General features: G+C 35.1%; 1 protein-coding gene across 1 annotated transcript in view; it reads right to left on the bottom strand.

The window, feature by feature from the left end:
• Nucleotides 1-708: 708 nt before the first annotated feature.
• Nucleotides 709-18,262, bottom strand: part of hcn1 (hyperpolarization activated cyclic nucleotide-gated potassium channel 1) — a 91,344-nt gene continuing 73,790 nt past the window's right edge. The window contains exons 7-8 of the mRNA XM_088910734.1: nucleotides 15,853-16,017; nucleotides 709-2,302 (exon numbers count right to left, since the gene is read on the bottom strand). Of these exons, the coding sequence (XP_088766860.1) occupies nucleotides 1,347-2,302; nucleotides 15,853-16,017 (1,121 nt within the window). The 3' untranslated portion in view covers nucleotides 709-1,346. The remainder of the gene's footprint in view (nucleotides 2,303-15,852; nucleotides 16,018-18,262) is intronic.

Below are 18,262 nucleotides of genomic sequence, written 5' to 3'. Positions count from 1 at the left end.
GTAATATTATCTGTTTCCGTTTGTATGCAGCCTCTTTTTCCAATGGGACAATAGTAACCTACTGCTCTCACAACAATTTAAACAAGATAAAAACACATAAAGTGCTCTATACTTTAAACTAATGTTCTTGAGCCTTTACTTGCTGGGAAATTGATTTTTCCTTTGAACTATTATGTATCACCCATTGCCAGATACCAAAAATAGAAGTAGCCAGATTTTCTCAGTATAATTCTTTTTTTCTTGACCTGTGTCGTCTCTTTCAGGATGCCAACAATTGCATTAAGGTTTACTAATCCCTGATTATGTCTGAGTGTTTTGGTGTTAATCCTCTACCCATATTTTTAATATCCTATTTATTTAAAACTTTACATATATACATATATGTGTCTTTTATAGATGATACCATGTTCTTGATTAAAATAAGACATTGCCATGACTGAGAATGCACCACACAGTATCAGGAAATACTAGACCTACAAAATTATTTACAACACACATATAGTTCATTTTTATATCACAGTCTATTGCATAATGGTGATATTTTTCAGTTTATAAATATTATAAATGTACACATATTTATTAAGCAACATTAATGTCCATCTTTTTCTGAAATTCATATTGGAAAAAGAGTATCATCCATCTTACTCTCAGACGAACGTCATCCTTTTCTAGAAAAAAGCAGCAAATATATCCTTTATTCCCTTTGGACCCATAACACTGCCATGGTCTTAATTAACCAGTATTCAAGGACTGTACTTCTATAGAAGTATTGCAGAAAGTCATTGAACGTCTAACAATTTAATCTACTTTAATAGTTTCAACAAAAGTTTTCAGATTTGAAAAGTAAGCTTTAGTAGGTATACACAGTTTTCATTTTCATTTTTTTTTATTTTCCACAGTGATGGCATTGATGCTGCACTTGAGGAATTGTCTTTTTTTGTTTTCTGATCCATGAAAAAGAAAGATAATTTCCAGTCAAGGGCTAGGGTTCATGATGCATTCCAGTTATAAAACAAAAGACAACCAAAACAGAAAATATTCTTCATATACTTCAGAAAACATAATAAAGGAAGACTAGTGTTTACAATGAAGTTTTTAATAGTAGTCGGCTCCAAGTATTTTAGCTGGATGTACCTATATGTACTGTAGTTGTATCATATACATTCTTGAGTTGAAGGAGAACGTGACTAAAATATAATACAAGGGCAGTCTGTACAGGTGATCTATCAGTTGTTTTTTTCAAATAACTTTGAGAAAACAAAAATACTCTCCATTTTTTTCTTTTACTTAAAGTGTCCTGTCTCAATAAAAATAAATTAAAGTTTTAAAAAAAAAGTCAGAGGGAATCATAAATTTGATGCAAAACGTAACTTGTCTTGGTCTGTCTCTGTACTACTTAAGACTGTTGATTCTCTTCTGGAGCCCAGAGAATCCCTGTGCTGGGATGCAGGGGGGGCACGGACAGGAGGCAAAGCCCCCGAAGACATCTGTCGAAAGAGAGTCACTCTCTGTGGGACAGTGGTTCGGATGCCACTCTGCAGGCCTGTCCCTTGCACTGCTGACACTGGCGGGGGGATGGAGGCCAAGGACTCTCCTGAAGTCGGGTGCGGTTTGGAGAGCAGGGAGGTCTCATGGGGCAGTGAAGGCTGGGAGGCAGAGAGAGGCCTCACTTCTCGGCTCAGGCTGCCGGAGTGCAGCGCCTGGGTGCTCTTGTGTATGTCGCTTCTCTGCGGTGAAGGTACTTGTTGTTGCTGCTGCTGCTGCGTTGGAGGCGGAGGCAGCGACTGCTGGATAAGAGACAGCTGCGACGCTGTCGGGGAACCATATTGGAAAGTTCGGCCTGCCAGAGGACTTTGAACTGGTGGGCTGCATACGGCAGTAGTGAAGGAGCAAGGTGACATGATGGCACCTTGCTGCTGCTGCAGGGGTGTTTGGGGGCTGGGTGAAGAAGAATTCAGGTTGCCATGTGACATACTTGGCACAGCATAGGCAGGTTGTGGAGGACCCGACAGGACCCTTGGTACCATTGTGGAAGGTGTACTGTAGGTTAATGGTGCAGACTGCTGGAATTGGGAGTTGCTGAGGGCAGCGGTGTATGGGAGCTGACCGGGAGAGTTAATGATGGAGTTTCCAGAGATCGGGGTGGAATTCATCCCTGTGACCGATGGCTTGCGATCCACCATCATCACCATCTCCCTGTCCTGCCTGATAATCTGCTTCAGGATCTCGTTCTCCTGTGTGTTGAAGACGCCAGCATTCAGGTCTTTCTGGAACTTCTGAAGCAGAAGGGAGTTCTTCTTCCCTGTTGAAAATTAAAACAGGAAAAGACTGTTTTAGGTGAAAGCTACCAGAGAGAAAATCAGTCAAGTGATTTGAAAAGGGAATACAAAGGGGAAAGGATGGGAATACCCATGTAAAAACTAGAAACAGTAATGATCAAAGCCTTAGATACTGTATATACATATGTACAGTATATGCATATACAGTATTTGGAAATATACCTACCATTGGAAGCATCTAAAATGTATTAAATAGTATCCTGAAAACGAATAAGCAACAATCAAATGTATTTTCAATTGCAGAAATAAAATCTCTGTTTCTATAATGATACATATGCACATAGAAATACACAGTCTTAAGATTCCTTAACATTTTAAAATGGAGAAGGCTTTAAGTGGTCCCCTAATAACTTTGAGACAGGATAGAGTTTTAAACAATGCCTTATAATTGAATGAACTGAATGAATACAATACTTTAAATCCTTGCTAATTTGTCTAAACAGGATGATAACACAATGCACTAATCTTCTATGACATGCCAAACTTTAAATGCATCTTGAGTATCTTTTAATTAATATAATTAGTGCCACTATAATTTGCACTTATACAGGCTAAACCAGGGGTGGGCAGAAGTTTTTTTACTTATACTTTCCAAGTCCCAACTCAGTGATACCTACAAAATAACAGCAGTCAAACTCCTTATAATTGAATCTAGAGGACTTGCAGCCCACAAAAAAGAGATGGCAATATACAGTAACTATACCGTGTTAATCCTCCAAAAATCAGAAAAGACACAACAAGTCATCCATAGGACAAAAAAGCCTTACAGTATATAGCTACAGTTAATTATTTTTTCTCTATTGTGTCACCTGCAGCAGTTGAAAGGATAAACATCTGCTGCCTTAGCCAATGTAAAAACACTTGATCTGCTGGTGTTACTGTATGTCACAGTAGACAGAAGATGAAAGTAACATGAAGTCACTCAGCCTATAAAGAGGGCTTTAATCCTAGCCTCCTAATAGTCTTTTTAGGATTAGTTTTAAGGAGTATCACCATTACCAGGGATATGCACAGCAGGTCCTAATAAAAAAGTGAGTCAGCATAAACCCTAGTCCTTTTTTATAGAAAGACAGTAATGTTTGTTATGCAGCAGTTTGAAGTAGTGGTTAGAAAAAGCAGTGTAAAAGTATCTTTCTACAGTAGGCACATTAATCATTTCTATAAATCAAACTGCAAATATGGATGTGATGGTTAATTTAAGAGTCGAAAACTGTAAACAGCATACACAAAGGGTGTTGAAGTAACATTAAATTTTCGGACCCTCCTACTTTCATGTTGAATACATGGGTGTTTAATATGGATCCCACATCATTTAACTGCAAACAAGAAAATATCTTTATGTTACTACTCTGATCTGTTAGGCAAAGTTGGGTAATTTAATTGTTAGCTTAGCACCTTTCTAAGAAGGAATTAGATGTTCTGAGAACACAACAGCTGTCATTGTGCCAGGGATAATCTATTGAAATTCAATCCACAAACAGGAAACTACAGTACAAAAATTCAAGTTAGGAAAATGCTGGAGTAAAAACCAATTACTATGGCAAAATGGCAACAGGCAAGTGGGCAAAATGTACTGTATGACATCTTATGTCCTCCTAAGAAGACTAGATTCATAGTTTAATCTGTGTTATTGCCAACACTGTCCTGAAGTATGCTTACATTAAACATGTAAATCTGATATAGCTTGGTTTAGCCCTTTTTCTAATGAGTTTGAGTCTGGATTTATGTACAATAAAGGAAAACAAGTTAGCCCAAATTGCATCTTATCTAACTACGCCATGTTATGTCACATTTTTAGGACTGACCTATTTTACTAACTTGACCTTTTTAACTAACAGTACATTGCAGGGTTATAGCTGTACTGTATATGTTACTTAAGTGACTGATTTTGTACATGGGAAATATTTCTAGCAGACCTCTTAATACAATTAGACAAACATACTACATAAAGGAAAATCCTTGGGATAATGACTGTTAAAAATGCTTTTGCCTTTGCCTGTTTCAATGAGGAATCTTGCAGTTTTCTAGGTCTTCTCCTGCAGTGTCCTGCAATACTACATGCAGACATGACAGATGGCTAATTCAAAATCTTGCAACTGTTATGCTCCATGTCACAGGGATTGAAGAACAGCAATGTAATAAAAATAAATAAAAATGAGGTCTTAATAATATGCAGCATGATAACACCTTAACAGAGGCAATGTTTAGTGGTATAATGGTACTGTACAGCAACATTTTCATGACTGTTGTTCCAAAAGAAAGAACAGATACATACTGTACAGTACATTTTCATAATGATACATATAATTTGTAACAGACAAATTCATAGCATGTCTTTGTGTAATATTTGGGCTAGGGCCATCATAAATACTTTATATACCTGTTATGTCTTCTGGTAAAGTGGTAATAAAGTATAACAAATGCTATTAAGACTATTATGTAGTTTTTATAAATTGGTTATATGATTACTTAAGACTGCTTATAAATTAAGTGGTATAAATATGCATACATGTATACGCATTGGTGATTTGATTGGTTCTAATTATGTGGCAAACTTCATTATAGTTTTAATTGTTATTATTGTGAAACATTAAAATTTTGGTTCAATAATGATTGAATGTCCTTCCATAGCAACAACACAGAGCATTACAAGGGACCCAAATTTTTTTTTTCTTTACTCACAAACTGAGTGAGACTTGGGGTTTAGCTGGATAGTACTAAACAGCTGCGGCGACTTGCAACATTCATTTGAGTTATTCAGCTTTCATCTTACAAGTGATGCTTGTTAAGAACATTACAAAAGAAAATAATTTTACACTTAACCGCTTTGTTGTCACCCTACACCTATGTAATGGAAATTCAGTTTAAGGCCTACAGTACATATACAGTAGCATTTGGTTAATCAGAAAATCACTTGTCCATACAATGCAAATCATGATGTAATTATGTGCTTATTCATAATTATTTTATTTATTAATATAATTCTGATCCTTTTATGATCCTTTTGCATTAAATGCAGTTTAAACTTGCATAGGGATTAGAATTGTCAAGCAAAAGTATCAAGCAAATTAGAAAATAAAATTGCCATTGATGTGGGCACTTTCATGTTTAAGCATTTTTTTTAATATAATGTGCATTGCAGAATTTTGAGTTCTTTGAACTTTTTCGTACATCTGTTACACATTACAGTGGTCTAGAGGTAGATGACACTTTCTTATTAAAGGAGACTTGTTAGCTGATTGAGTGTGCGAATGCAACAACCTACTGCATGCAGTGAAGTCCTATAGTACTTGCAGTATAGTTTACTGAAGGATATGACACATAGCAGACAAAATTGAAAATAAACTTTGAAAACACAGGAGCTATGAAGCACATTACTTTTACCTTGATCTTATTGTTAATGTGATTTGTCACAGCAAGGTACTGCAATCCAACACATTTCAGCATGAAGCATGCAATTTCTCACAGAGCATCTTTATTCCCCCCTGAGCTGACTCTCATGCTGCAAGACTCTTATGGTGCCATATAATGGTACCAGGTGGGAAGAATAATTGACTCCAGGCTCTTTGAAGTTTTAATCCTATAATCTCTCAAAAACAATTTAGTTTACTAACCTTTAGTTTCTAACTTAATCAGAGTAAAATAAAATCTAATTTCGCCAAAACACAGTTTCATAAAACAAATACTCTTCCTGTAATACTGTTTTACAGTATTTTTATTTCATAACATACAGTATGTGACATACAGTATTAAACACTGATGTGAAGGGGCAACAGATGATATATTGTGATATACAAGGTATTGCTGTCCCACAAAATCAAGAAAAGTCTGGGGACTTATTTCTTATTGTTTGTTCAGTTCCAGCCAATGATCTTGAGCTACAGTGCCCTCTATACTGTATGTATTGGGACAGTGAAGTCAAAATAGAAATTGTTGCTGAATATTCAAGCAATTTGGATTTGAGATGACAAGATGAATGAGGCAAAAGTACAGAACGTCACCTTTTATTTCTGGGTATTTCTGTGCATATGCTTTAATGTTTTAGAAAAATACTATTTTTGTGTTCTAGCCCCCCATTTTAGGAGAGAGTAATTATTGGGACACATTAAAGTAAATTAAAGTAGTTTAAAACTTACTAATTGGTTGCAAATGCTTTGTACCCAATAACTGCATTAAGTCTGCAACCCATTCACTTCACCAAACACTTGATTTGTTCTTTAGAAATACTTTGCCAAGCCTTTACTGCAGCCATTTTCAGTTGTTTGTTTTGGAAGGGTTTCTGACTTAATTCTCCTTTTCTGCAAATGCAATACATACTCAGTTGGATATATGTCCAAGCTTTGTCTTGCTGCATGATAAAGTGACAGAACATGAGTCTGCAGACATTTTCTTGTATATACTGTAGGCAGACAAGATGTTTCAGAACACTTCAGAAATCATTCTGCTGCTACAATAATTAGTTACATCATTAATAAAGATGAGTGAGGCAGTTTCAGTGCCCAAGCCATGACACTACAGTTCCTCCACCATGTTTCACAGATATGGTACGCCTTGGATCACCTGCAGTTCACTCCCTCCTACACACTTTCACCTTGCCATCACTTTGTTAGAGGTTTATATTTTATCTCATCTGTCCATAACACTTTGTTCTAGAACCCTACTGGCTCATCTCTGTACTTTTTAGAAAAGTGTCATCTGGCCTTTCTATTTTTGGTGCCAATTAGAGGTTTACATCTCACAGTGTCGCCTTTATATTTCTACTGTCAAAAGCTTTGGAGAACAGTAGATTGTGATACCTTCACCTGGCTCTGATCATTTTTCTGTCATCAACTACAGATGTTGTCCTCAACCTAACCGGTTGTTGCCGTTGCTCATTTCTGTTTTATGGTTCTGTTTGAATTCTTTTCTTTCAGAATCCGAATTGCTTGCTTCTCTATCATAGATGGTTCTCTAGTCATCAGGTTGGTTTAGGCCTACTGACTCCAAAGGTAGACACCAAAGGGAAGAGCAAAGGCTAAATCCACACTACTCTTTTATGTCTGCATAATCAATGCAACAGGAAACTCCTGACTAATAAGAAACATCTGGCAGCCAATTGTCCTATTACTTATGCTCACCTGAAATGAGGAGATTGAACACAAAAGTGCTATTATTCTACAATGGTACATCATGTAAGCACAGAGATACTCAAAAATAAAAGGTAACATCCTGTAATTTTGTCTCTTATTCATCTTTTCATCTCAAATCTAATTTGCTTGTGTATACAACCAAAATAGTATTTTTGACTTCACTGTCCGAATACTTACTGTATGGAGAACACTATATGCTGTTGTAGTGTGGCACTGAGTAATGTGCATTTTGAAGTGTACTGGGCAGCCCCTAGTATTTTGTCTTGTGTTAAAGAGACTTGCAATTAAAAGATCAGTCTGTAAGGAGTCACGAGTGAAAGTACATTGACACCCAGACCACAAAAATCAAGCCATTAAAATAACACAGCGCTTTTACAGCAATTTTAACGATATCTCCATAAAGTTCAACTTTTAATCTTGCTTTTAAAACAACTCAGTGCCCACTAGAAGAGCTGTTAAAAAGCTGAAGGGCACCTTGCAATGCAAATTTAATTCCCCACTGCTCACTCAGTCTTTGCCCCATTCTCTTGATCATATATCCTTGCTTACCTTTGTACTTTGAAAAAAGCTTGTTGTGCTATATGTCAGGCTATGACTTATTAATGAATATTTGTCTTAGCTGCCTCTTGTTGCTCACTCAGCAAACAGAACACTGACTTATTTCATAACATCCCCACCTTGAAACCAACAAGTGAACAGCATCCTACAGCAGTGCTTACTGTATTTGTTCTGTCACAGGTCATATTTATTATTTTGAAAAAATGACATTTTTTAAAATCATATTTGAACTGAGTCACAATCCCTGCTTTGTGTTGACCAGCAGTTTTTTTTTTCTTACATTTCAAACTGTATTTCCTTACTTATATAAAAACATTTTCTGTTCAGCATAAGTACCACATTGCTAATCTAGTAAAAGGCTTATTACCTAACAGTTTATTTCTAATCACTACCAACATAAAAAGGTGAAAACATGAAAAATAATAAAGTATTCTGTCAGAGACAGTGAAATACAAAAACGTATAATCTATTTCCATGTCAATATACTGTACCACACTCTACCACTGTACCACTGTACCACACTGAAATTTTCAATATATATTTAACTACTGAGTTAAATGCAGACAAACAGTATTTCTCATAAAAGTAGAAACAAAAAAATGTAGAAAGACTTTTAATGTACTTATTCTCCTTACTTCCTATAAATCTGGAGTACGAAGCTCAAGAAATTTGTGGATGCATTTATTTGCATTTTCTGGGATCTCAGGCACCTACAGGTATATGGTCTACAAGTGAACAATTTGGATTGGTCCTAAAGTAGCTAAATGAATAAAAAAGTGTTAATTCGTGGAAAATTAATGTGATGTTTTTATTAGACACTTACAATTACATTTTTACCTTTCAAAGGTAATACAAATATTGGTGTATACAGTTGTAATGCTGTGTTTTTTTCTACATGGAATAAAATTAGCAAACGCACAACATAGCTGTTTTTTATTTTCAGTTGTAATATACTATAATGTAATAACACTTGCAAGCTCTAATTTAAATTCCAAAATTCTAATTCAATTTCAGACAAGGCGTTCGCTTACTGTTTGAGCTCCTAGCCAAGGTTTCACTAAAAAGTCAACATTTTCCATCAAGTGTATGTCCAACCCTTGCAGCAATGACCAAGTTGCACACACCTCCAGTTTAAGCTTAAGCTCTTCTAGGTTTTGAGTTGTTGTGTAGAGCAAGACCCCAATGATGAATAACAGCAGTGTTACTAATTTTTAGTTTGATCTTGTCAGATTTCAGAAACTACTGTCCATAAAGGCTGGGTGGCACTGGTCAGTAGTGGGTTGGGACACCAAGTTGCTGCTGTACAGTAAGTAATGGTTCTGCACCTGTAGTGGCACTCTTCCCTCTGTGCTAATAATTTTACACTAATGTCCCAGTAAGGTGAAAGATGACACGGTGCTGTAGGAGATACTGTCCTTTGAATGCAAGGTTCTGACTACTTGGCCATTAAAGTTCCTATGGCACTGTTTGTAATAGTGGGGATAGAACCCCAATGGCCTGCTTAAGTTCTGCTCTAGCCTTGTATATTTCAGCCTATATTAATTTCGCCATTAGTTCAATTAACAAAGCAGTTTCTAATTTCTTCACCTGACCTGCTGTGTAGTGGTGTTGTTGACGAATAATGGCTGCTACTGTACATATCAAATGTCATCTGCGTGGGAGCTGTACCTCAGTAGTTGATGAAGTCTGTCCCATCACATACCTAGGATTGCAGTCCTTTAGGAAGAAAACTTCTATATAAATACAATTATTATTTTTCTAAGGTTGGATTTTGTGATTTACAGTATACCAGTGGAGACAACAGTTTTCTGAGATATTGATGTTTTAATTACTGAATAAAGTTCATAACCTAATGGCTCTTTAAACTTGATTATTATTACAGTATGATTCAGAGCCACAATTAAAAGATACCACAATTTGTTGCTCATTTGTACTCAGTGCTGGCACTAATCCTAAAAAAGGGATTTTTCTTGTAATACACTGAAATCTTCAAAACATAATGCAAAGATGTGTCATCCTGATTAAATCACACACTTTGTGGAAGTCATACATGATTGAGGTTGCTTGCCGGCTTCTTGTAAGATTCTGAAATATCTTGCAAAAGCCCGTCTATCAAAGTCTAGGACTTGATCCCAATTCAATCTTTGATTTCAGTTCCCGGTAATTGTAGCATAGGAAAGATAGCTTTTCACATTTAACACCTTATACATCTCTAATCACAGTGCAAAAGTTAGCTTCAAGGTTATTAGGAACATCAGCTGAATGAACAGCTTGCAAATCCATTAAATTAAGTGATTTATGATCTCTGAAAGTGCTCTACCCAGTTCCTCACAGGTGTTTTAGCTCATTAATTAACATATAATGTTTAGTTCAGCAAAAGTGTGTTAAAAACATGTTATTTTAGCTGTATGGTGTCTTTTACTAAAAGGTAAGGGAAGAGAAACAGAGGCAGACTATGTTTGAGTAACAAAACAGTAAAAGGCCTTAACCTCTTGCCTCCATTGAAGTAAAATAAGTCTAAATCTGAAAGTTTCTTTTTAAATTGTAGATATTTATTCATCAAAAGTGGAGGAAGTACACAGTAGACTGAGTGTGTTTTTCTGAAACATATTATATTTTTTTTTCATTATATCCATAAATATGAATAAAATACGACTGAGAGATTAAAACCTGCAATTGACTTTCTAGGCTTCACTTTTCCATCTGTTTAAACAAGTATGATGTACACCTGAGGTTAAGGTGACTTTTGATCCAATGAGAAAGCAAGATTTTTTTTTAGACAGTTCTACTTTGTATTAATGTGTGAACACTTCATCTAAAATGCTTGTGATGATTTTTAAAATATTAAACTAATTTAAAAACCTCATTGCTCAACACGGCAAAAAACAAACAAGATGGAAGTGACATTTGCCAGTTCTTGCAAACAGATGTACAGGTAAGTGTTAAATCTCCCATCCTGGAGTAAGAAATGTGGAATTTAAATTTAGATGTCTAACAAGTAAAAGATTCGCAGCGGATTATGTAGACAGTTCTACTTTGTATTAATGTGTGAACACTTCATCTAAAATGCTTGTGATGATTTTTAAAATATTAAACTAATTTAAAAACCTCATTGCTCAACACGGCAAAAAACAAACAAGATGGAAGTGACATTTGCCAGTTCTTGCAAACAGATGTACAGGTAAGTGTTAAATCTCCCATCCTGGAGTAAGAAATGTGGAATTTAAATTTAGATGTCTAACAAGTAAAAGATTCGCAGCGGATTATGTAAAAAATAATTTTCTTTTCTTCCTAATCTAGGTTTAGTCAGAAATTAAGATAAAACTACAAAAAGCAGTAAATATAAAAACTTCCTTTCTAAAGTAAACACAAATAAGTTTAAAATCATCAATGACTCATTGTATTCAGAAAAGAAGTTACTGGGGGGAGCCAATGTTAAAGTTGTATCCACTTCTCAACCTACATTGCCATTCACTAAGTTTTGCCTTCCAGATGTTCCCCATTAAAGGGCATTGCTATTGGTGATTATCCTGATGGTTGGTATCTCTCCCACTAATAGGTATAAACTGTGACTATGATCAATAAAAAGGAGGGCAGGAGAACGTTAAAAGCTTTTAATAATATATGAGTCTGTGCCTTTGATTTCTTATTCATCACTTCCTTCTAAAGGTGACACTTCATTGCTATCATATCATATGGTCACATCAGATCACTTAAAACAAGACTTCTCCAATCAATGCTTTTGTGACTTTCTGAATGAGCAAAACTGTATGGTCATGCACCATTTTATTAGCACAATTGCTATCAAATCTTGCATTTCAGAATCCCCTGTCAGAGAAAACACATACAGTACTTGGAATAATATCATGGAGCATTTCTGATGGCATAAGCTACTTTCAGGATCATTTTTCATATCTTTTTCAATATTATTATTTAATATCACATGGTTATTTTGCTTTTGCTTAACTGTTGCAAGAAAATTTGGTAAATTGAGAGAAAAATGATGGGGGCATTTAAAGCGTTTATCCTCATTGACATGCTTCTTTCACGTGGCAATCATTCATAAATACAGTATAGGCAAATGCAGTATGCAAGAGATGGGGTGACTCTACTTCAGAGAGCTGGTCAACATTCAACAAATGATGTGTTGATAGTTTAAGAAATTGCTTAAGTTAAAGCAGTTGTTTTTTGGGGGAAGAATCACGTCTCAAAATGTTTTAGACATTATGCTCCTCTGTGAATATTGTAATTTGAATAAGATGTTTACCTGCTGCCTACTGTCCTCCCAGGACACCCTTGAAAACGAGATGTGCTCATCTCAAGAGGCATTCCTGGTCAAATAATTTTTAAATAGAGATAAATAAATTGTGCAACATATTATTTGTATCAATACAGTGTACGTTCTTCACATTTTTAACCAGACAAGCACTAAACCAAATGCAGTCAATATACAGTACAACTGGCACTGACCATGGCATATATTTATTTCTCCCTTGTATGAGACAAACCAAACCCCTTTATTTATTTTTTTCCATTCATGAAGAAAATGAATTAATTTATCCATAACACTTTTTTGAAAAGTGTTATTTCCAAGTTATTTTCTGTTAAAATGATCATATGTGGAATATCGTAATAGCAACAGGTATGTGTAAATGAGTATGTCAATTTCTAAAAAGGGCAAATGTAAACCATGAACTTGCTTGTCAAAGGGCATAGGTGATGGAACCTTATTCTACTACGCCATAGTTGTATCTTCCTGGAGATTTACAAGGCATGTGACAAAAAATGATATGTCCTACTCACAGAACTGACTTTTTAAAAAATTTAATAGTTGCATATCTCGTACATGTCCGTGAACACATTTGACTGTGCTGCTTTGTTTTCTTATATTTGTACTTTTAAACTGCATCATATTCTTGCCTGTCCATGCAGAACTGAGATTGTTGGCTGAATATCATAGTTGCAATAGAGAAAAATCGATTAGATACCACCATTTTCCTAAAATAAAAACGAAGACTATCACGAAGAAAAAACAAACCTCATATTAACAAAATTGCAGCAACAAATAAAAATACTTTTCAAGTTTAGAGTTGCACTGTTCACTGCAGGAAGAACGTCGTTCATAATGTTCCAAAGCCACATCCTTCTCAGGTTCTTACCTAGCTAAAGATAAAAGAGGCTTACCTAACGACTGCTGAATCATTTGAAGTATCATGTGCTTTCCAAGGCAGCAGGTGACAGAAAGTGTGGTGATCACTCTTCAGATCAAACAGGGAAAGCTAAGGGATTCTACTGTATGGGTTCATAGGCTGAAGCAAAGTTTGAGAAACAAGAGCCTTCTCTTCAGTGTAAAGAAATAAGCCTTTGTTTCTAAAAGTAGGAAAATATAACTGCTGATGTCAGAGTGCTGTAATGAATACTACTGCTCATGTTACTACATATACTTCCTCAAAAAAAGGACTCAATCCTGAAACATCACACAATTTTATGACTACAAAATTAAGGAGCCCATATCTGGTGTGATTCCAATGTTCCATCCATTTACTGTAATCTAAAAAAAACAATTTTAGTATGATGACTATATTGTTATTTTAGTCCTTTGTTTGGAGTGAAGTGAGGCTAATAAAATAGATACTGTCGTGCTGTATTAAAGAATTATGCCTTTCTATATCTAGGAAACTACAAGCATAAAGAATATTACAAGCATTTTACACTAGGTGTTGCCACCTGTGGCCTTGTTATTCCAGGGTGCATTGAAAAAGGACAGCTTTTAAAAGTTGCTCCTAATGTAACTGAAAGGTAAATCAAGTATTTAATCTTTGTTAAACTGATATTGTTGCAATAAATTTGAGAATGCATATCATCACAGAGTCTTTACTTAAAATTCAATAACAACCTTATACTGTATTTAATGTCTATAGATCTTTACTGCACTTTTTTCATTAACCCACATTTTTACTATTCATCTTATTTTATTAAAAATGTTAATAGTTAAAAACTCTCATTAATTAAGCAATAAAAATCACTAATCCAAATCAGAAAGAGTTACCAAATCAAATAATTAGTATTATCTGTCTGATCAAAGTTGTTATGTCTAAATATGAGGTGGGTTCCAACTGTCTGAACAAGAGACTTTTTGTGCCAAATCTTTATGCTTTTGAGTCCTTTGCCTATCAACTGTGAAGGTGGTGTCATTGAGTGAATTGTTTTTTGTTTTTTGTAGCTGATGCCAAACTTTCTGAGTGTTATTTTTCATGGTGGCAGAAACAATTAACTTTACTTGTGAAAAGCAAGGAACTCTCAAAGAACTTGAGGAAATTGTAATATAGATTTTGACAGAAAATAGTACTGAAACCTTGGTTCATCTTCAATATTCAGCAGGCCTAGCCTAGCCTGTTCAACAGGCTCAGAAATTCACTTTTTTCACCTCAAGAGTGAAAGTAAATTTCAAATTTAGAAGTGCAATTTACAGTACCACTGGCTTAAATGTACTGTACATGTAAAAATTAGTTTGCTCAATGTTATAATGACAAGATAAAACATTTACTCCTATGTCTCGAATGGGATGACATTTATGTTGAAAAGTAAAACACAGGGCAATGCTGTCCTACATACAATGCTTCTCCATTCATACTAAAACAGTCTAGACTTCGGGGGCAAAATATGCACGTTTATTTTTAAGTGCAACAGGAAATGTAAATTCGGGGTAAGTACAGAAAAGTAAATTAAATCAACACTTAAAATGCTAAAGTATTTGCCTGTGTCTAATATACTGTCATGACTGTTAGTGATGGTGTAGAAACATTTCAGCCAGGGTTTAAAAATCAATTCACATATCCATGACTTCCAGTTTAGGAGAAACTTTGAAAACAGTTTCTTGGAATTACAGTATATGGCCAGGTGGAAACCCTATAGCACATCTTAGAGCTACTGTATATGCCATTACAGAGAAATTTCACAGCAGGTAATCAGTCTTCTTGTTAAACTGATGTTGTGTTAATTCAGACATACTAAGATTAGCTTCAGTTCTATGCAGCTGGTGGACAAAACAGAATTAACATTTAAAACCGAAAATAACTGTGTAGTTAAATCTCGACAGCTACACCCTGCCACTCCTTTGCTTTGAAAACACACTAAGGGATGTGATTACCAGCAAGGCCTGAATATTTCATCTTGATGTTCTCTGTTTAATATATGAAAGTCCATTTAAAAAAAAAAAACATTGTGGTATGAATTGTAATAGCTGAAATATCCTTAGTAGGTTTCCTTTAGGACCAAATGCCCTGGTTGTTTATATACATGTGCCCCTTTTGTCTCCAAAAGCCTAATAATGGTTTTTCATGCTCTTAGGTTATCATCTACAGATGGGAGACTACAGATTTCTAAAAAGACATCAAACAAAATCCTGAAAAGCACTTGGTGTCAGGGAGAACCACAAATTACAATGGGAGAGATCCTCACTGCAGGAATTAAGTGAAATGAGGCATTGTTCCCTTTATCTCATTACTTTGTCATGAGATCCAAGATATTGTCTCAAATGGGGTTGCTGCTCATACCCAGGTGTGCAGGCGAATGAAGCTGAGGCACATGCAAATGAGTTACACTTTGATGAACTCCATGAAGTCAGTCAGGATGAACATGAAACCAAAGTCAACCTGATTTCCTCTTTGGAGAGCAGCATGCACTGTATTTTTTATTTTATCTTTTTTTATTGCTCCAGATGAAGCAGAATGCATAGAGCATGCAGCACAGTTCAGGACAGGTGCCATAAAATAAAGCAATGATAAATACCTTTAAAGGCAAATAAATAACACAAGATTACTTACCAATACGATCAAGCCTATCAATGGCCACTGTTTCAAAAGCCCTTCTCATCATTGGGTATTCCTCAAGAACCTCATTAAAGTGGTCCACAGATAAAGAATATAAGCGGCAGTAGGTGTCTGCTCTCACGCTGGCTGTACGGCGCCCCTTGGTAAGCAGGCAGATCTCTGTTCAGGAAAACATAAAAAAGGAGGATGGTGAGGAGAAGGAAGAACTGAAAGCCTTATGAATATAGTGGGCACAGCCCCAAACCTACTGTATATGGGATACTGGTGTTTCTCTAGATGCCCACCTATTAAAATATACCTAATACAGTTTTTTATGAAAACTTTACTGCTGTAAACAAGGGTGGATTGGTAACGTCTCAATTTATTTTGCTTCATATGTCATACTTCACACTGTACCTTCCAAGAACTGGGACGTACAAGGCTATAGGAGCCTGGGATAGTGAATTAAATCCTAAAATGTTGAAAGACCCTTGAATACAATTATATTTAATTTAATTTATACATAGACATAGGCTGTTTCTTGTTCTAGTGATTTTCCTTTTAAACTGTAAATTACTAAAAGTATTAATAGTAAAAACAACCGAAAGAACTGACTTTACCCTTTGTTTATACAGTACAGTTTGCATACTGTATATATTAGATATACTGTACAGTAGGGAGATATGGCCAACCTAAATCTGATGCATTATTGAATCAGAAGCTCAATATACTGGAAACTGAGCTTAAATGAAATGCCTACACATCAGTTTAAGGAATAATATCTGGATTAAAAAAAAAATGAGCCAGAGCTGACTACATTCTCTAGACAAGATATAGAGGACAGAGCATGTCATTCAAATGCACTTAGAGGTTGCAGATACACTTAAATGATGGATCCCTTTACAAAAATAACCTGCATATGACCATTGTGTTCATAAGGGCTGTTACTGCTTCTAGATAGAACCATGTCAAGACCTAAGGCAACCTGCTGCTAATGGAAAATGAGTATCTGAGTTTCCTTTATGACCAGAACATGATCTATCGATTTCATTTTTTATAATAAACATAGAAAATGTTTTAGGAAAACATTTTGTTTTCTTTGCTACTGTCTAATCAAATATTCTGAGGTTTAGGTTAACTGGTATAGCTAATATAACAAAAGAGCTCTTCACAGCTCATGCATTATGAGAACATTAAAAAAAACTTTTCACTGTACAGTATTTTACAGTGTAAATGTATGTACAATGTACAGTAACTGTATTTTATTGTCATCATTATTACTGCAGCACAAATGCTTTTTAAAGTTCTTAATACCAACATTTAAACAAAAAAACAATCCGATCATTGTAGCTTTTCATGGTGCACTTGTTTTTATGACATTTTTACCATAGCTTTCCACCTCATTTTACATGGATAAGCCCTAACTTTCATTTGCTGTCCTATGCTTTTACCATGGACTTACTAAGCATTACTAGACTATACTATGATATACAATGACTAACTTAAACACTTGGCTTGTTCCAAAATGTTTATGCTTTCAAATAGATAAGTTAAGTTGTTGTTTTTTTTCTGATTGACATATTGCAATTCCAAAACGGTTGCACATTTAAATTGCATACTGATGCTGCTGTGTCCCTCATCTCTTTGCCACATTCAATTAAAATTAGAAACTACAAAGTACAATAAATTCTGTAGTACCCAATGATAACCAAGTCAATCCAGTTTCATGCAAAGCTTTGAAGTTCTAGCACATATTAACAGATCATAATAGCAAAAAGAGGTGTCTGAGGGAACACTGTGTTAATTAAATATTGAGTAATGGGAGAAACTGAAAGAGTGAAGTATGCAGCAAAATGTCTTTAAAATGTCAGTATAATGTCTTTAAGAAACTAATGTACTGTAATAATGACATCTCAAACAATACGCAAATGTCAAATTAGTGAAGCACTTCTCCCACTAGATGTAAACATCTACTGGAGGCTATTATGATCAGTGTTTTTGTGTTACAATTTAAAAGCTGTGACTATAACTGGATCAAGATGAAACACACCTGCTTATCATTGCAAAATATAAAATAATTTAACTTTGAATCAAACGTAGCTGGCAGATGATAGACACACCAGTGCCTAATTATGCAGTTATAAAGTGTTATTACCTTTGAAATCAAATATGCCAGTCTATAAAACATTTCAAAGGACACAATCTTAAATGCTGTACATAATTGGCATAGCCCTCATACATCCATAAACAAAGAATGTTTTCAGCAAACACAAGTATTATACTGTACCAATGAGAACATTGGAAAAACATGGAAAGGCATAATAAAATCAAGGCATATTACTGTGATATGTTGGAAAAATACTCCTACTGTATAAATAAACAAGCTTAAAAACTATACAAAGTTTTCTTATGTGTCATGCTTGCT

The sequence above is a fragment of the Atractosteus spatula genome, chromosome 3 (genome assembly GCF_055471065.1).
Source record: "Atractosteus spatula isolate fAtrSpa1 chromosome 3, fAtrSpa1.hap1, whole genome shotgun sequence".
Classification (NCBI taxonomy): Eukaryota; Metazoa; Chordata; class Actinopteri; order Semionotiformes; family Lepisosteidae; genus Atractosteus; species Atractosteus spatula.
Note: the sequence above shows the minus strand (reverse complement) of the source record. Positions and strands in the feature narration are given on the sequence as shown.